Source organism: Chrysochloris asiatica, unplaced genomic scaffold (genome assembly GCF_000296735.1).
Source record: "Chrysochloris asiatica unplaced genomic scaffold, ChrAsi1.0 scaffold00042, whole genome shotgun sequence".
NCBI lineage: Eukaryota > Metazoa > Chordata > Mammalia > Afrosoricida > Chrysochloridae > Chrysochloris > Chrysochloris asiatica.
Genome location: NW_006408560.1, coordinates 12,192,449 through 12,212,948, shown reverse-complemented (window position 1 = coordinate 12,212,948; position 20,500 = coordinate 12,192,449). Strand labels below are relative to the sequence as shown.

The 20,500-nt window shown below is 39.4% G+C and overlaps 1 protein-coding gene across 2 annotated transcripts in view; it reads left to right on the top strand.

The window, feature by feature from the left end:
* NUP210L (nucleoporin 210kDa-like) overlaps nucleotides 1-20,500 on the top strand; it is a 193,382-nt gene that overhangs the window by 148,020 nt on the left and 24,862 nt on the right. For both annotated transcript variants that reach the window (XM_006861487.1, XM_006861486.1), the window contains exons 28-33: nucleotides 1,477-1,635; nucleotides 10,089-10,180; nucleotides 10,994-11,168; nucleotides 14,272-14,447; nucleotides 14,914-15,131; nucleotides 17,445-17,581. In XM_006861487.1, coding sequence (XP_006861549.1) covers nucleotides 1,477-1,635; nucleotides 10,089-10,180; nucleotides 10,994-11,168; nucleotides 14,272-14,447; nucleotides 14,914-15,131; nucleotides 17,445-17,581 — 957 coding nt within the window. The remainder of the gene's footprint in view (nucleotides 1-1,476; nucleotides 1,636-10,088; nucleotides 10,181-10,993; nucleotides 11,169-14,271; nucleotides 14,448-14,913; nucleotides 15,132-17,444; nucleotides 17,582-20,500) is intronic.

Genomic DNA, 20,500 nt, shown 5'->3' with positions numbered 1-20,500 from the left:
GTCAGAGAAAAAGAGGAAGACCCCCAGTGAAATGGATTGGCAAAGTGGCAGCATCAATGGGCTCAAGCATGGCAACAATAGTGAGGTTGGCCCAGGATCGGGCAGTGTTTCATTCTGTTGTGCATAGGGTCACGATGAGTCAGTACCAACTCGATGGGACCTAACAACAACAACAAAGGAGTTTTGGTGACATAGTGATTAAGTACTCAACTGCTAACCAAAAGATTGGTAGTTTGAATCCACCAATGATTCTGTAGGAAAATATGTGGCAATCTGCTTCCGTAAAAATTACAGCTATGGACACCCTATATTCTGTCCTATTGGGTCTCTAGGAGTCAGAATTAGCTCGTAGGCTACAGTTTGTATTAGCGTTTCACTTGGATTAAACAACTTATAAACTATTCATTCTTTAGCATGAGACCTTTTTTCAGACAGTTGATTGATGTCTAAAACAAAATGGGAGCTTTTATATCGGGAAGGAGAGAGAGATAATTTTGGAACTTGGTACTCTAAATGAGTCAAGAGAACTGGAAGGTCTTGAGAGCTCTGAAGAGCAAGAATGCAAGGGGGAGAGGACATGAAACAAGTGCCAAAAAGGTAAACATTTTGCCTAATTGTTGGTCCTACCCTCATATTACCAGGAATCTGTCAAGTTCTAGCCCTTCATATCTAGTCTGGATTAGAATGGTGAGTGGAATAAGTGGAGAAATGGTCAACCAGCTTTAGAATAATCCTAAAACACAAGCTTCCCTTTCCTGCTTTCTTCCCTCACCAACCAGAATCTCAAGAGTATATTGCCTCACTTCTCTCACATTTTAAATTCTGCTATCTGAACCTGTGACAAAAATCCCTTCCTTCATTTTCATTCTTCTATCAATGGACTGACTTCAAGATAACATAAGAATCTTAAGGAAGCTTGTCAGAATTAGTTGCACACTACAAACAGAGGCAACTATGCTGCTTTCCAAGAGATAAGCACATGACTTTGAGCCACAAGGTCAGTGGTTCAAACCCAACAGTTGCTCTGCAGGAGAAAGATGAGATTTTCTACTTCCACAAAGATTTTAAAAGCCTGAGAAATCCTATACTGGGTCAATATGAGTTGGAACCAACTCGATGGCACTTAACAACAGCAATGCTGTTGGGAGCGGGGGGTGGCAGGAGGGGCTAGTATGGTGCTATAGGATAAGCACTGAACTCCTAACGTCAAGGTCAGTGGTCCAAACCCATCAGCAGCTCCTTGGGAATCCTATACAGGATAGCTATGAGTCAGAACTGATTCAACAGCATTTATTTGACAACAACAACCACATGCTGCTGGGAATATGAAAATAAATCACTATGAAAATACTCTTCTTGTACTCTAATTCTTCTTGATAACTATTTCCAACATATATTTTCCTCATTCTTACAACAAAGATGGAGGGGCACAGTATTTACTCATGGATATTTCTTATTCCATCTCCTATTGTCTAGGTTTCTCTGCAGCTTCCAGTAGAGAATAACTTTGCCATGGTTGTCCACACAAAAGCAGCGGGTCGGACCAATATCAAAGTTACTGTTCACTGCATGAATAGTTCCTCTGAGCAGTTTGAGGAGAATTTGTTGGAACTATCTGATGAAGTTCAGATCCTGGTAAGCTCCAAAACAAACATCTTGTTTTTCTATAACAAGATGAAGAAAGTTATATTCTCTTACCATTCACAAAGAACTTTGTCTGGATACAGATAGAGAAAAATTGCTGGAAGGAAATACCCAGACAGGTTTATAGTCTCGAGATCTTTGCCATTCCTGCTAACTACTGCTATATAAGTATTGACATTAGAAACTGTAACCCATACATTCTGTTCAACTCCCCATACTATGAACACAAGGATGTAAATACCATTATAGGTTCAAGAAGAATTAATTTCTGATCTAGTATTATGATATTCTTAGATATAGCCACAGGTAGAACAAAATGTAATTGTACTTATGATGAGGTATAACAATATAGATAGTTTCTCTAATAGTTCTAGGCTAAAAGATAAATCTATTGTTTTTAGAATTCAAAAGAAATGTTTAGTTTATATGAGACAAATACCTTTCTCTTCCTTTAAATTTGGGACTGATATCTTTTTTCTTTTATTGACTTTGGCTCTCTGATTCAGTGTTGGGTAAAAGGTAGAGCACATTACTAAGAGGTGGAAGACCTGTATAATGTCTGTACTAATTAATATTTTAGATTCTTTGTGTCCAAGTATCTTTTCAGGTTATCAGAGTTAAAATGAGATATTTCAAAATTATCTTATACCTAATCCCTAAGTAATACAGAGGAGGTGGTGAGTGTGAACTTTGCCACATGCTTAGTCCTGGTGTTCAAGAGGTGAGGTTATTACTAAGTTCTATAATACACAGATGTGTTTAAAGTGCCTTATTCATTTTAGAAATGAGTAGTATGGAAAATTTTAGACTAAGAAGTTAGGCAGTCAAGTTCTAGGACAAGATGGCAGAGTAGGCAGACATTCTGAGGAGACCTTGCAACAAGGCCACAGGAAACCAAGTGAAACAGATACAGACGATAATCTTGGAACCCTGAGCTTCAGAGTGATACGATAGAGAAGTGGACTGGGTACTGACTAGAAGAGGACACTGAGCAGGAGCAGTGAGGGAGGAGACAGAAGGGCTGGCTGTCAGCTGGCCTCGAGTGGCTTGGCCATTTTGAGCTTATACAGGTGGCTATTGATACAGTGGCCTAGAAGTACAGTATGAGTCCAGAGGTTGGCAACAAAGGGGGTACAGTTATCCCTAGTTCCCTGAACCCTCCTGGTAGCCAGGGGCATGGCCAATCCCAAGCCTCACCAGCCAGCAGCCGTTGGCACTCCCTCCTGTGTAGTCTCTGTTCTACCTAGGGTACCACTCTTATATTTGCAGGCTCATGAATTTACCTTAATAGCTCTTTTTGCTATTGCTTGTTTTAAGGAGACAGCAATTGTGCCCATATGGACCAGCCACATCTGTAGCTCCTGTGGCTCCACCTACTGGGCGAGTGCCACTACTCACTCCTGTATCCCCTTGATCAACAGTAATTAGCAGCCAACATCATACAAACCCACCCTGAATTAAACTATACACACAGTGAACAAAGAACTGCATACACACTTCCAATCTCTATCACATCCACAAGAAGAAACAGGTAATGAGTGCCAACATGCAATCCTCAATTAAATATAAATATAATAACACCACAATGTCTTGGGGAAAAACAGACACTTTCAACTTACATGAAGAAAGAAGAAAGTGCATCTAACAATTGACCAGAATACAGAGCCAAAAAATATAATACCGGAAATGGTTTCAGAACTACCTGATAAGAAATTTAAAAGAATGATATCTAGGTACCTTCAAAGGATTGAGAAAACTGAGATGAAATCAAGAAAAACATAGACAAAACTTTAGAAGAATTCACCTGACAAAAACAGGTGAAATTTTAGAAACCAATGTCTTAGTTATCTAGTACTGCTATAACAGAAATACTTTTAATTCTAGTGGATAAGTTTAACAAACAGAAATTTATTCTCTCATCATTTAGAAGGCTATAAATGCAAATTCAGTGCTGACTCAAGGGGAAGGCTTTCTCTCTCTGTCAGCTCTGGGCCAGGGTCCTTGTCTCCTTTCACCATCTGGAGGCCCAGCATTTCTTGGAGATCTCCAAGCATGTTGGCATCAATCTTCCCCTGGATCTTGGAGCTTCACAATACAGGGACCCCAGGTTCAAAGGATGTACCCCACTTCTGGCTCTTCTTTCTTGGTAATAACATATCTCTCATTCTCTGCTCACTTCTTTCTCCTTTTCTCTCTTGTAAGATAAAAGGTGTTCCCTGCTGTATCCCTAGGAATTTGCCTTATTACATGGATCGTGGTCATGATGGGATTAAGGATGGTATATTCTACCAATAATCCTTTTATTGGTTTATCACATCATGGGGGGTCTTCATTTAACTGCCAAACCACTAAGAATCATGGCCCAACTGACACATATTTTTAGAGGACACAGTTCAATCCATGACAATATACAAGAACAGCAAATAGAAAGCCAGAAGATTAGTACTAAGACTTCAGAAACTGATAATACATTGAAAGAACAAAGACATAGAATTGAATAAAAGGAAGGATGAATTGGTGAGCTTGAAGACATATCTTTTAATACTCATCTGCTAGAGGAACAATCAGAAAATAAAAATAATCTAAACAAAGTTTAAGATTAATGTGGGAAAATGGATAAATTTTGATACATACACACAATGTAATATTATACTACATTGAAGAATAACAAGAAAGCTGCAAGCTACCACATACCTTGGATGAACCTTGAGGACATTATGCTGAGTGAAATTAGTCAGTCACAAAAGGACAACTATTGCATAGAACCATTATTGTAAAAACTTAAGAAAAGATTGTTGTTGTTGTTAAGTACCGTGGAGTTGGTTCCGACTCATACTGACCCCACAGAGGGTTTCCAAGGCTGCAAATCTTTATGGGAGCAGAAAGCTTCATCTTTCTCCTGCAGAACAGCTGGTAGTTTCAAACCGTAGACCTTGAGGTTAGCAGCCCGATTCGTAACCACTATGCTACCAGAGCTCCTTTAAGAAAAGATACCCATACTAAAAGGGGGGAAAAAAATTCTTTGTTGGTTAATGGTGGGGGTATAGTTGGGAGGATTGGGGGAGGTGGAGGGAGGGGACAGTAAAGCACAGGGTAGGGGGCTGACACATCATAGTTCAGGTGTTGGGGGGGCAATACACAAGAAGAGGGAGGGGAGTAAGAACAAGGTAGATAGGGGAACACTGAGACAGGTTTGCATGGTCTAAGTGGGACAGAGGTAAACAGTGATGCATGCTCAATCTTGGAACAATAAGGCTCTGCGATACAGGGATTGAAGCATAGTCTGAAGAGGGGAAATAATACTAAGATGCTTGACTGTCTTATGAATGTTAGTTTTCCTTGCCTACTCTGGTAGTATAATGGTTACAAATTGGGCTGTGAACCGCAAGGTCAGCAGTTCAAAACTACCAGTTGTTCCGTGGGAGAAACATGAGGCTTTCTGCTCTCATAAAGATTTACAGCCGCGGAAACCCTATGCAGGGTCACTGTGAGTTGGCACCGACTCCACAGCACACCACCACCACCTGTTGACTTGGTGATGAGAGACAGAAGAGGAAGGGCTGGTTGGTCCGAAGTGTGGTGAGACCTGGGTACTCCTGAGTCCATGGACAAGGACATAGCCACAGAGGGCTAGAACTGAGAGTGAAGCATCCAGCTGATATGAAATGAGGGCTGACTCACAAGAACACCCAAACTTGCAGATAGTACCCATTTGACCAAGCCTCAATAGACTGATAACTCGACTATAGGAAGATAAAGAAACAATTTTTGATAAAGGAAACAAATGTAAATTGCTACAATTTGATGAACTTGCCCTACTCTTATGGAGGTAGTAGCTCAAAATACCAACTGAGAGGGAAGGCGTCTTCACATCAAGTATCAATCCTATCCCCTCTGTATACAGGGTAAATAGGGATGGGCAACTTAGACATTGGCTACCTAAAATGAAGGGGTGATAAAGGCACAAAGTGACTGGCTTACAAGTTTTCAAGAGGGAATTTAGTTTAAGAAGAGTGTGTGGAGGAAGGTAGAATCCCCACTGAGTAGTTTTCATCTTGTCTAGACAGGTCTGAAAAGAGATGGGGATAAGATTCTTATGATTCAACAGTGAGTAATTGTTATCATGACTGATTGCAACAGTCACAACTGTAAAGGTAGAAGTTTTGTAACAAAAAGAGGGGAGTAGTTAATCTTACAGTCCAGAAACAGAGGACCCTAGGGCTATCAAGGGAGAAGGTCACAAGCAGAATGTGGGACCCTATCCAGAGAAGCAGTGACACCAGAGATGGAGGCAGAGATGAGAACATGGAGAGAGGGAGCAGCTGAGGACTCTAGACTCATGAAAAGAAAGGGACTGAGTGCTAGCAGCCAGGAGACAGGCTTGCAGAATGTGCCCTTTGGTTGTTTTAATTATTATATATTCCTGAGTGTTTTTGTGTACATCTCCCCACTCCACTCCCCTGAGCACCCCAAAGAAAAGAAAAACAGAGGGAATGGAAGCAAATACTGTTAAATGATGATGCACAGAGGAGATTGTAATCATTCAATGAAACAATGTTTTAAAGCCGATGTTCTCCCATGTAAACTATCACTCAGTTCACAATTTAACAAAAAAACTCATCATCAGGTCTTTTCTCAGAATTGCCTTTGGGTGGATCCAAACCACCAACTACTCATTTAGTAAATGAGAACTTAACCATTGTTGTTGTTGTTAAGTGCTATGGAGTAGGTTTCTATTCATAGCAACACTGTAGAGGGTTTCCAAGAAGCAGCTCGGGAGTTTAAACTGTTGACCTTGTGGTTCCCAGTCCAGTACTGATTCCACAGGCCCAAACCAAAAGTCCATTAACCATTGTTGTTGTTGTTAGGTGCCTTGGAGTCAGTTCCAACTCATGGCACCCCTGTATAGAGTTTCTGAGGAGTAGCTGGTGGATTTGAACTGCCTACCTTGTAGTTCCCAGTCCAGTGCTGATCCTACAGTGCCACACGAGAACCATTAACCATTATTGACACCCAAAGACTCTTCTACCACCAAATCCAATTCTATATCTTAATCTTTTTGAGTTTCCCTTTAGCTGCTTAAGGTATTTAACAAAGTTTGACCACAGTGTCCTAAGGTCTAAAATAACTTATTCAGATATGTTGTTGTTGTTGTTAAGTGCCATCAAGTCAGTCTCCTCATAGCGTTTCCAAGGAACGATATCAAATAATAAAGGGATTCAAAAAGAGGCCAGGCTATCCTGAAAACATGTTAAGTCCAGTGATGATCATCTTTCAAGGATTTACCTAAAGATATTTCAGGGTAGAAAAAAAAACAAGTTGTATTTGTGATTTCAAGGAGTATTTACAAATTTTGAAATTCTGTGATTTTATAAATTATTTTATAAATGGTTAAGAAAGAGCTTATTGAGAAAAGATTTTTAACCACTACATTGAATGAACAACAACAACAACAACATTGAATGAAAAACAAAACAAAGTTAAATAGTGTGAGAAATATTTTATTATGTAATGTTGTTGTGAACTGCCATCGAATCGGTTCCGACCCATAGTGACCCTGTATAGGGTTACCGAGGAGCAGCTGGTGAGCTTGAACTGCTGATCTTGCAGTTCAAACGGCTTTGCAATCTGACGCATTAACCCGCAGCACCACACCAGGACTCCAGTATAAATGATTAGATTAAAATGTTATAATGCAGCAAATGTATCTGAAACAAACGTTTGTTTGTTTTTACAGGTGTATAGCTTTTTTTTTAATGTTTTATTGTGAATTATGTCATAGTTTACATGGGAGATAGTTTACATTAGCTTTACATTCATCCTATCCTATATTGTTTCATTGCCATGGTTACAATCCCTTCCATGCATCATCAGCCAACCTAAAGGTATACCCTGCAAGCCTGCCCCCTGGTCATCAGCACACAGCCCCTCTCCCACTCTAGGTCTAAAGTCCCCAGCTGCTCCATCTCTCCACGTCATCGTCTCTGCCTACATCTCTGGCGTCACTGCTTCTATGGGTAGGGTCCCACTCTCTGCTCTTCTCCCTTGATGGTCCCAGGGACCACCGCTCCTGGCCTGCAAAGTCAATCACTTCACTCCTTTGCTACAAAATGTCTACCTTTACATTTCCAACCCACACAATCAGTCCTGATAACAATTATTCATTATTGTATCACAAGAGACCTATCCGCATCTCCTTTCATCAGCCCCGCCCAGACAGATTGGATACTACTCAGTGGAGATTCTACCTTCCTCCATGCCCTCTCCTTATCGGTGATGAATCTAGGTTCCCTCTTGAAAGCTTGTAAGCAAGTCACTTCTTGCCTTTGAAGCCCCTCCCCACCAACCCCATTATGGGTAGCCAATGTCCAAGTTGCCCATCCCTGTCTACTCTGTGTATGGAGGGGGTGGGAATGATCCTCACTGTAAAGATTTGTTCCCTCTTTTGAGCTACTGCATCCATAGAAGGTCAAGTTCATCAAATTGTATCAAATTACTCTTTTTTTCCTCTTCTTTCTTCTTCTAGTTGAGCTCTGATCATCCAGTTATTGAAGCCAGGTCAAGTGGGAATTATCTGGAAGTGTGGGTATTCTTGTGTATATGCCCTCTCTTCTTATCAGCTGAATGAGTCACTCTCCACTCTAGTCCTCTGTGGCTATGTCACTGACTCTGGGCCCAAGAATCCACAGGTCTTGCCACACTGCTGGCCAACCAGGTCTCCAGCCAGGTTCACAGGAGTCTATTGAACATTGTAGGACTTCGCTCGCAGCTTCATTGCTGTTTTCCCCTCACTTCTCCTTATCGGTGATGAATGTGGTCACCAATCAGAGCGTGTAAAATGGTTTTGGTTTTTTTTAAGGTGAAAATTACAATGATTTTATCTCTGCTCTCATCATGCTGACTAAAAGTCGAGGCATATTTTAAATAAAATACTTTTTGTGTGCTCAAAAAAAGATTAATGTGGGACACTACCAAAAGGAATCATTTATGTATGGTTGGACTACAAGAACAGGAAGATGCAAACACACACAGAAAATTGTCAAAGAACTGTTGGAAGAAGAATTCCTTAACATCTTCAAAGATGGTAAGATATACATTCAAAAATTTGAAAACTCCAAACAAGATATACCCCAAAAGAAAATCACCAAGATATATTATAATAAAAAAACTTTTCAAAACAGAGACAAGGAAGGTATCTTGAGAGCAACCCAGGAAAAGCTAAAAGTTACCTACAAAGGAGAACCAATAAAACTAAACTCTGATTTCTCAGCAAAAAACCATGAAGACAAAAAAGAAAGAAAGAAAAATGAGATGACATATAAAACATTAAAAAAAAAGTTACCAACCAAAAATCATATACCCAGAAAAATTATCCATCAAATATGATAGTGAAACTAGACCAACCTTACAAAAAATACTAAATACTTTGGACAGAGAACCAACAACAGACAACATCGTGAGACTAATATACATGACATCACCCAGAACTCAGCCCAGAAACAGTAATCAAATCTGCTGCACAAGACCTCTTTAAAGTGTTTAAAAGCAAAGATATCCATCTGAGGAATAAAGTGTGCCTGACTCAAACCATGGTATTTTCATTAGCCTCATATGCATGTGAAAGTTGGACAATGAATAAGGAAGACCATATAAGAATTGAGTTCTGGTGTTGGTGAAGAATATTAAAAGTACCATGGACTGCCAAAAGAACAAACAAATCTGTGTTGGAAAAAGAACAACCAGAGTGCTCCTTAGAAGCCAGGATGGCCAGACTTCATCTCTCATACTTTGAACACGTTATCAGGAGGGACCATTCCCTGCAGAAGGACATCATGGTTCGTAAAGTGGAGGTTGGTAAAGATGGATTGGCACAATGACACCAGCAAGGGGCTCAAGCATAACAACAGTTCTGAAGATGACACAGGTCCGGGAAGTGTTTCATTCTGTTGTGCATAGGATCACTATGAGTAGTAACTGACTTGACAGTACCTAACAACAAAAGACTGAAGATAGGGAGCTAGAGATATCAGTTTGCAAAAAAGTAAAAAGAGGGAATAATGTAATTATAGGACTTCCAAATGAAGAGGAAATTAAATAGATGTCAAGAAAAAAATAATAAAGTAAATAAACCTAACTGTAACCCTAAAACTAGATCAAGTCTTATTCTTAGCCCTAGCCCAATCCATACCCCTACTCCTAATCTTAACCATAATCTTAACACTAAACGAAATCCTAGCCCTAGTTTAGACCTAACCATACTCCTAACCCTTATCCTAACTCCCTCCCAAGAAAAATTAATTTAAAAAAAGAAAAGTTAGATTGTTAATTTGTAGTTGTCACATATTACCACAACATCCTTCTGGGATTGTACCCAAGTCCGTACGTGAGCAAAAATCATCATTTGTCTTTTCCAAAATGAGGAAAACATTATTTTCTAATTGTAGGTATTTGAAAAACTCCAGCTTTTCTATCCAGAGTGCCAAGCTGAGCAAATTCTAATGCCTATGAATTCTCAGCTAAAACTTCATACCAACAGGTAAGGAGAGGGAAGAGAGGAAGGAAGGGTCAGGTTGTAACTTTAAGTACCTTCAGTAAAACATTGCACATGAAAAGAACTACCATCACTTTCTAGGTGATTTTTCTAACCCCCAAATCGTTTTTATTCTATTGAGGTGACATTCACATAACATAAAAGTAACAACTTAAAAGTGCACAGTTCAGTGACATTTAGAACATTTACATTGTTCTCGTTCCAGAATATTTTTATCAGCCCCAAAGAAAACTCTATTCCCATAAGTAGTCACTCTCCATCCTCCCCTCCCCCAAACCCTCAGCAGCCAACATTCTAATTTCTGTCTGTATGAATTTGTCTATTCTGCACCTTTCATATAAATGGAATTATGCAATATAGTGCCTTTTGTGTCTGACTTCTTTCACTTAGCATAATGATTTCAAGTTTCATCATGTTTGTAGATGTATCGTCATTTTTTATGACTGAGTAATATTTCATTATAGGGATATACTACATTTATCCATTCATCTGTGCATGGATATTGTGGATAGTGCTACTCTGAACAGTCATGCACACATATGTTTTTGAATACCTGTTTTCATTTCTGTGGCCAAAGTATTTCTAAATGATAAATATCTAATAGGATTTGATTTTAAAGAATTCAGCATATCCAAAGGTAGAACTTTTATCTCAGGAATAGATAATCCCAAAACCTAGGAAATTGTAAGCAGTTTCCTCAAACTACAGCTTCTAACAGTGATCCTGATAAACTTTTCTTCTTTCTGTCTGGTCAAACAGAGCCCACAAAAGCCACCACTTACTCCATTTTTCTCTTAGGGAAGGAGCTGCCTTTGTGAGTTCCCGGGTTCTCAAGTGTTTCCCTAATTCATCTGTCATTGAGGAGGATGGTGAAGGGCTCCTGAAATCTGGTTCTATTGCAGGTACTGCCGTGTTAGAAGTCACTTCTATAGAACCTTTCGGAGTCAACCAAAGAACTATTACTGGGGTTCAGGTGAGTTCAGGGACTGACTCAAAAGAGTAAAAGGAATACCATAGCCTTGAGAAACAGACTTCTGTTTGTAAGAACTAGAAACTTCTCTGAAAATAAAAAAAATGAACCTCTAAAATAAGAGTTGAATCTTAACATGGTCATAAACCATCAAATTTCAATAGACATTGTTGTTAGCTACTCAGACTCATTGTAACTATGTAACAAAATGAAATGTTACCTACTCCTGCATTGTATTTACAATTACCAGCAGTTGGTGTTCCTCATGGCAATTATTTTTGTCAATCCATCTCACCAAGGGTCTCTCTTTCCCTTGTTGTTGTTGTTGTTGTTGTCAGGTGCCATCGAGTCGGAACCGACTCATAGCGACCCCATGCACAGCAGAACGAAACAATGTCTGATCCTGGGCCAACTTCACTACTGCCGCCACACTTGACGCCATCAATGATGCCACCTGGCTGATCCATCTCGTTGGGGGTCTTCCTCTTTTTCTCTGACCCTCCACCTTACCAAACATGATAGCCTTCTCCAGCGACTGTTCTCTCCGGACAGTGTGTCCAAAGTATGAGAGACGAAGCCTAGCCATCTTGGCCTCCCTTACCTTCTATTTCACCAAATGTGATGTTCTCCTTCTTGCAACTGATCCCTCATATGGATGTATTCTCAAAGTAAATGAGTTGGTTGGTGTTTGACTGTAATCCATATGGTTTCATTGGCTAATTTTCAGAAGTAGATGACCAGGCCTTTCATTGTTCAGTTTTATAGCAGCATCAGAGAGAAATTCTACACACACAACATCCACTTTTATCTGACTCTGAACAAGTATGGAGATCAAGGGAACAGTGTTAATACTGGTAACTGTTCTGCAGACTAAGTTTTATCATATAGCAACTCCAGTTCTGGTAGCTCTGCTGAAACATGTCTATTATAATTTTAGTCTGGTAGCTCTGCTGAAACATGTCTATTATAGGTGACCCTGCTGGTATTTGAAATACCACTGGAATCACTTTCAGCGTCATAGCAACACTCAACCAATCCAGTACAACATACTGACAGATGGGTCATAGTAGTGGACATGAGAATTCCTGGTGCAAACGGGATTAACCTCAGATTGGTATAACTGTCTTCTGAGCAGCTTTGGCAAAAGGGTTACTGTGGAAGACCATAAAACTGTTGCTATAATTTTTTTTTTTTAATTTGGAATCAGAAGTAACATCAGAGAGGTAAGTTATTCTAACACAACTTTTTTTTTAGACATTAAGCATCTACTATATTCTAAGGTATGTGGCGCTGTGGAATAAGCACTGGACCACAAGGTCATTTGAACCTCAAAATTGGTAGTTCAAACTCACCTGCTGTGCCTCAGAAACTCTATACAGGGTTACTATGAGTCAGAACCGACTTAATGGCACTTAACAACAACAACAATAATATTCTAAGGTCATCAAGTATGGGAGAAAGATGAGGCTGCTTGCTCCCACAAAGATTTACAGTCTTGGAACCCTAAGGCACAGTTCTACTCTGTCCTTAGAAGGTACTGTGAGTCAGAATCCACTTGATGGCAGTGGGTTTGGATTTTTCAGTCTTATATTCCAGTCAAGGAGAATTGGTGGTGCAGCAGTTGAGCTCTTAGCTGCTAACAAAAATTGGTGGTTTGAACTCATAGCTGCTACATGAGAGAAAGATGTGGCAATTTGCTTTCATAAAGATTACTGTTTGGGATACTTTGAGGCAATGAGTTACTGGGCCTTGGGATACCGTGGTCAATTGGCGTAACAATCCACCAAGACAATGTTCTACATGTGACTTTATGAGTATTTACTGGGATCTTAAAAGCTAATGAGCAGCCATTAAGAAACAACTATCAGTCTCTCCATGTGCAGAGGAAAAAAAGAGTGATGAAAATTAAAGATGCTTGTAATCAATTAGTCCAGTGAACTCATGGAGCATGTGAACATCAGTCTTCATGACTCTGAGACCAAAAGAACTAGATGGTGCCCTGCTACCACTAACAACTACTTTGAAAGGGATCACATTAGAAGGTCCCAGATAGAATGGCAGAATATGTGGAACAAAACTCAAAATTATTTAAAAAAAAAAAAAGATCAGGTTCCTTATCAGAAAGAGACTAGAGAAACTGGAGACTATGGCCCTCGACCACCCTTCGGGTCTGGAACAAAACTCACCACTGTAGTCCAATTTTCAACCAAGAGGTAGATAGGCATACTGGGGGAAAAACAACACTAGTAAGGTATGCTAACCATGGAATAATCAAAAAGACAACATTGACCTAAGGACAAAGTTCAGAAGGGACGGGATGGAGGGTGGAATGGAAATAAGAACCACAGGGAGGAAGTGGGAAAATTGTTGCTACATGGATTGCAATCAGTGAGGTGAAGCAAAGTATATGATTTGTTGAAGGTGAAAGTGATGATATGCTGTATAAATTTTCACTCCTTTCACAATAGAATTTCACTCAATTTAACAAATAATAAAAAATTAAAGTAAAGAGAGAGAAATTGCAATTTGGGGAATCCTATGGAGCAGTTCTATTCTTTGGGGTCACTATCAGTTGGAATCAACTCTGCAATGGGTTATATTTCAGCCACAATGTTGGTCCTTTTATGTATCTTAACTTTTCTGACCACCACAAAAACCCTAATAGGTATTATCCCCATGTAACTGATGAGACTTCTGTGACCCAAAACAGTTAAATGAGACTATGAAATGATGAAGCTAGGATCAGTGTTGAACTTCTCTGATTCCATTACAGCTATCTTCTACAGTGTGAAAACACAATCTGTAGTATTTCTGATAAATGATCATTTATTCAACAGCAATATTGAACTCTGTACAAAACGGATAAATTGTATTCCTTTTCTCATAAAACTTCAGTTTCTCTTTACATTCTCACAGTTTTAATAATTAAATGTTATTGTATTTCTTTTTCCTTGTGATTTAAATAATCTCAAATTAAGAGAGAATTCTTTCCTATGGAAGAGGTTTATCACTGTCCTTTATCACTGATTATAAGTCTCAGAGTATAAGTCGCATAGGGTATAGTCCAACGTGTCCTCTCTGTACCAGTAGGCTTTGTCTTCCACAGGTAGCACCAGTGACATACCTTCGAGTGAGCAGCCAACCCAAGCTGTACACAGTCCCAGGAAGGACTCTCTCAGCTTTTCCCTTGGGGATGTCTCTCACCTTCATTGTTCAGTTTTATAGTAACATCGGAGAGAAATTCCACACACACAACATCCACCTTTATCTGGCTCTGAACAGGTATGGAGATCAAGGGAACAGTGTTAACACTGGTAAAAAAAAAAAAAAAAAATCTTGCAGATTAAGCCTAGTATCATATAGCAGCTCCAATAAATTCTCTCATATTCTGCCCTTGGAATCTGATTTTTATTTCTTTCATAAGATAGGAAAAAGACCAGCCTCAGTTAAAGAATGGAATTCATTGCTCAATGAAGAAAAAATTCAGGATGTTTTGTATCTGTCAAGTCTCAGTTGACAGAAAGATTCATAGGCGCTAACGGGGTGTTGTCATGAAAAAGCCTTACTGGCATGATGCTGATAAATAATAGACCTGATCCCTGGCCCCTGCTTGCTTACTCTCCAGTGTGGAATTCTTCTGACCTTTTGAGCTATTGACTGTAAAATGTTGAGATAGGGTCTGTCCCCAGAACTGTTTCTGGACTTTTTTTTGTTTTCAGAGATCTCTATCTTTCGTGTCTGCTTTCAGAGATGACCTGCTGCTTATTGGACCAGGGACCAGGAACTTCACTTACACAGTGCAGGCTGTGAACAGAGGGGTGACGCTTGTGGGACTCTGCGACCGGAGACACCCAGGCATGGCAGACTATATTCCTGTCGCTGTAGAGCATGCCATTGAGCCAGACACCAAGCTTACCTTTGTTGGAGATGTCATTTGCTTCAGTGCTTACCTCGTCAACCAGCATGGTCTGTACATCTTTCCTTTCTCAACTTCCTTTCTCAACACACTGACAGTTCTGAGGATTAGAAAGCAGTTCATCCCTTAGAGGATTGTTTCCAAATGATCTAAAATCTGAGGATCTCTCACAGGAAAAAAAGAAAAAAACATTATTAACTGATAACTCTCAGTTTAATGCTCGTTTCTTTCAATAACCTGTCAATTTGAAGCCAGCCAGTAAAATTTATCAAGTGCCTGTTGCATAAACAGCTCTGTACTGTATTCTATGGGCAGTGCGGGGTACTGTGCCTTTGTCCTGGCCCCTAGCCTCTGAATGAGGGTAATTAATAAGTTGAAGAGCAGTAAAGTAAAGGATGAAATAAAAGGAAGGAGGAAGACAAAACACTTGAAGGACATTGAGCTGCTCTGTTAAGGGTGATGAAAATATTCAGAAATGGTTAAGGGTAATGACTGAACAATTGGATGAACATATTTAATGTCACTGAGCTGTGCATGTGAACACTGTTGAAATGGCAAATGTTTTGATACCTGCATATTTAACACAGTTTTTAAAAGGCATTGAAAAAGGAAAGAAAGAGCAAAAGACTTTAGATCTTTTGTGTGTGTGTGTGTACACAGTTTTGTGAGACATATTTGAAGGCCTAACTACTAATATCATCACTGTAATAAGGTTTGACCTTGAATTGGGTTAAACTGTACTTTTGATAGGCAAAGCACTTCGTTCTAAGAAGTACTATTGAGCTAAATCAAACCACATGAAGTCAGCCCTTGATTAGGAAGTGGCATTATGAATCCTTTGTGCAGTGCCTTGGGTGTATGTATCCAAGTAATACATCCAAGTAAGATTGACTAGTATGGTGTGTAGCTTTGAGAACTATGAATAAATGTTCAGATAAAGTGATATAATATTGGATCTGACTTGAACTGTATATCTTGGTGTTGACACAAAGGGTGCTCTATTCACCTTGGGTTAAATCCTTCTGTCCTAAGAACTGGCTAGCAAGCAATCACTACTAACATGGAATCCAGGGTTGGTGAGCTAAATCTGCTTTAAAGTTAACAATCAAAGTTACAGTTCCATGATTCTATATCTCTTGCCAGTAAAGCAAGACTTACTTACTCTCCCTTCCTAGGTTTTGTCAAGATTGTCCCTCAGTCTTCCATGATGATGTCATATAGCCTAATCTTTGGCACTTCTTCTGCCACCTTGAGACTTAAGCCAAAATAAACACATCTCCTCTCCTGCCAGCTGCCACTTTCTTACAGCCTTCTTGCTGGCATTAATCAGTAGCTCAAAATAGATTCATCCTTAGCAGACTCTGAACAAAGCTTATATAAAAGAAGATTTTTGTTTTCCCTAATGAGAGCAGGTACATTCTCCAACTAAGTATCTCCTCTAATGACTGAAAGTCAATATGTCTTTTTTTAAAATATTGTATTGTGGTCAAATACATATAACATAAAATCTGCTGTTTTCAGAGTACATTTTAGTGGTATTAATTATATTCACAGTGTTCTGCAATCATCACTATTACATATTTCAAAAATGTTTTCATCACTTCAAACAGAAACTCTGTATCCATTAAACAATAACTTCCCATTTTTGTCTTCTCCCAGTCCCTGGTAACCTATCATCTGCTTTCTAACTCTATGAATTTGCTTATTCTAGCTTTCTTATATAATTATAATAATAATAGTATTTGTATTTTTTGCCTGACTTGTTTCACTTAACATTTTTTCAAGATTCATCCGTGTTGTATCATGTATCAGAACTTTATTCCTTTTATGGCTACATAATATTCCATTGTTTACATATACCACATTTTCTTATTCATTCATCTGCTGATGAAACTTGGGTTGTTTCAACCTTTTGACTGTTGTAAATATTGCTATAAACATTGGTGTCTATTTGAATCCCTTCTTTCAATGCTTTGGCATATATACACTTAGGAGTGGAATTGCTAGGTCATATGATAAGCTCAAATGAAGCAATGATTGTGAGGTTGGCCCAGGACTGGGCGGTGTTTTGTTCTATTGTGCATAGGATCGCTATGAGTTGGTACCAACTTGATGGCACCTAACAACAACAGTGATAAATACAATGGCGTTCTGGTGTGGCACTGCAGGATAATGCACTGGACCACAAGGTAGGTTTGAACTGCAAGGTCGGCAGTTCAGACTCACCAGCCGCTATTCAGAAAACCTATGCAGGGTCACTATGAGTCAGAACTGACTCAGTGGCACTTAACAACTGTATAAGGTCAGTGTGACTATCAGTCTATATCAAAGGTTGCAGCAAGTGTTTTCTCTTATTTCTCTAGGAGAACCTGGAACATGGATGATTTCTGCTGACAATATCCTACAGACAGATATTGTCACTGGAGTAGGAGTAGCCAGGAGCCCAGGAACAGCAACAATCTTTTATGATGTCCCAGGAGTAGTAAAAACATACCGAGAGGTAACTCTAAATTGTACCCGGGTTGAAGAGACTGGGTGACAATTTTCAACTATCGCAGTATAAAGAGTAAAATCACATTCTAGAAAATATACTCACATAAGAGTATAAACTCAGCCAGCAAACTTTATTGGAACTTAAAGCTAAATAGTATTAGGATTTTTAACCTTTTGAAGTTCAGTGGTGTTGGTAGTCGTGTGCCCTTGAGTCAGTTATGATTCAATATAGGGTTTCTGAGACAGTAAATCTTTACAGGAGCAGAAAGCCTCATTTTTATCCTGAGGAGCAGCTGATAGATTTGAACTACTGACCTTGCACTTTAGCAGCCGTGCTTGTAATCCACTATATGAGGGCGCCTTTGGAGTACAGTAGGAAGCAATATACCAAGAATAAGCAGAACTTTTTACTGCAGCTCTTTGGAACTTGTTAGCATTACCTTTGTTCTAATATCTCTTTGGCAGTTAATCATTAGCAATTCTAGCCTCTGTTTGGTCATGTGCATTGTAGCTGTGAAGTATATTGACAAGAGAACTGATTAGACCCTTGTGTTGTAGTGAATTAGCTAATGTCTCTTCTAGTAGTAGTCTGTAACTCACACCAAACAATATTTCTGCCCTGCTGGGTCTGGGTAAGAGAAGGTGGGAGAAGATATTGATAGGATGGCATGATTCATCTGTGAGTACTAACAGAGTTCATTGTAATTGTAAACACTTGGAACTCTAGCATGGCTATGAAGTGAGCCATCTCAGAAGCAGGAAAGGAGAATCTCACTGTCATCAAATGAGAAAAGCCAGACCCATTTGACCTAGCTTCAATGGCTTGATGATCAGAACTCGACATAAAGAAATGTGATTAAGGAAGCAAGTGTAAATTGCCACAATTTGATTAACTTGACCTATACTTATGGATATAAGGAACTCTGGTAGCGTAGTGGTTACGAATTGGGCTGCAAACTTTAAGGTCAGCAGTTTGAAACTACCAGTTGTTCCGCGGGAGAAAGATGAGGCTTTCTGCTCCCGTAAAGATTTACAGCCTCAGAAACCCTGTAACAGGGTCGCTATGAGTCGGAACCAACTCCACAGCACATAACAACAACAACAACAATATACTTATGGATGTAGTAGCTCAAAATGCCAACCAAGAGGGAAGGAGTCTTCATATCAAGGATCAAACCTATTCCCTTTGTACACAGGGTTCATAGGGATGGGCAAATTATACATTGGCTATCTAAAATGGGGCAGGAGGGTGCCACACAAAGTGGCTAGCTTATAAGTTTTTAAGAGGGAGTTTAGTTTCACATTGTGTGGGGAAAGGCAGAATCCCCACTGATTAGTTTTCATTTTGTTTAAATAGGTCTGGTGAAGGAGATGGGGATAGGATTCAATAGTGAGCAATTGTTATAACTAATTGTGATTGTCACAACTGTAAAGGTATAAGTTGTGTAACAAAAAGTGGGTAGTTAATCTTACATTCCAGGAACAGAGGACCCTAGGACCACCAAGAGAGAAGAGCATGAGCTCAATGTGGGACCCTAACCAGAGAAGCAGTGACATCAGAGACAGAGGCAAAGGTGACAGCATGGAGAGATAGACCAGCTGAGGATTCTAGACTCATGGAAAGAGAAAGGCTGTGTGCTGGCAGCCAGGTGGCTGGCTTGCAGAATGTGCCCTTTGATTGTTTAAATGATTATGCATTCCTGCATGCTTTTGTGTACATTAAAAAAAAAAAAAAAAGAGGGAATAGAAGTTAATACTATTAACCGATGATGCATGGAGGGGATTGCAATCATTGCAATGAAACAAAATACGGTAAGTTGAGTGCAACAACGATGTTCTCCCATGTAAACTATCACTCAATTCACAATAAAATCTTTAAAAAAGAAAAACTAGGAGTGGAGAATGTCATTTGGAACCTTAAGATCCCTGTGCATTGAACCTCCTAGACCCAGGGACAGAAAGCTGTGACACTGAAGGAGTGACAGAGGAGCAGCAGCAGAACCAAGAACAGAGCAGGAGACAGAGCTGTGACTTCCCAGCGTACATAACTAGTAAAACCGAGTGACTCTGGACAGGAAGCTTGCTTGAGAGTGGGGTGCCTCCAGGCACTTAATTGAGGGAGCTAGGTTTTGTTGAATCATGAAGCATCAGGGCTGAGGCTTATGGTGAAGTGGTGTGTTCTGTGGGCATTTATCAGCAGATAACCAGAACAACTGGGCCCCTGAGCATTTTCTGATCCTGTTCTGTAACCTGTTAACTTCCCTAACATGTAGTCATTGCAATGGATTATTGAACCGAGATAAGAAGTAGAGCGTGTCATGGGAAGGATAGTTGGTATCATTATTTTTGCAACCCTCAAGAAACAAGACATTAGTCCCTGGTTTGTCACTGATGGGCCCTGACCCAGTAAGTTAGTAGCTAAATACTTCACATCTTTATAATTATATGTCTGTTTCTTTTACCTTGAATGATTTGTCACCTTCATCTCTATCTAGTAAAATTTTACCTTTCATAAACCCATGACAAATGCCACTTTCTTTATTCTTCATTCATTCAACAAATATTTATTCAATAACTACTATACCAGATGATTTTTTAAGTACTAGAGAAAATGCAGATATCCAAATAAATAAATAAAATCCTTACTTTTATAGAACTTTTTGCTGGTGGAGAAGAAAGATGTTAAGTAATAAAAGTAAGTAAAATGAGCAACACCACAAAAAAAAGAAACATAATGGCAGCAATTAATCAATACCTATCAATAATTACACTGAATGTAAATGGATTAAATACACCTGTTAAGAGACGGAGGGTGGCAGAATGGATAAGAAAAGAAGAGCCTTCAATATGCTGTCTGCAAGAGACACATCTCACACACAGAGACAAAAACAGATTAAAAGTCAAAGGATGAAAAAAATATACCAAG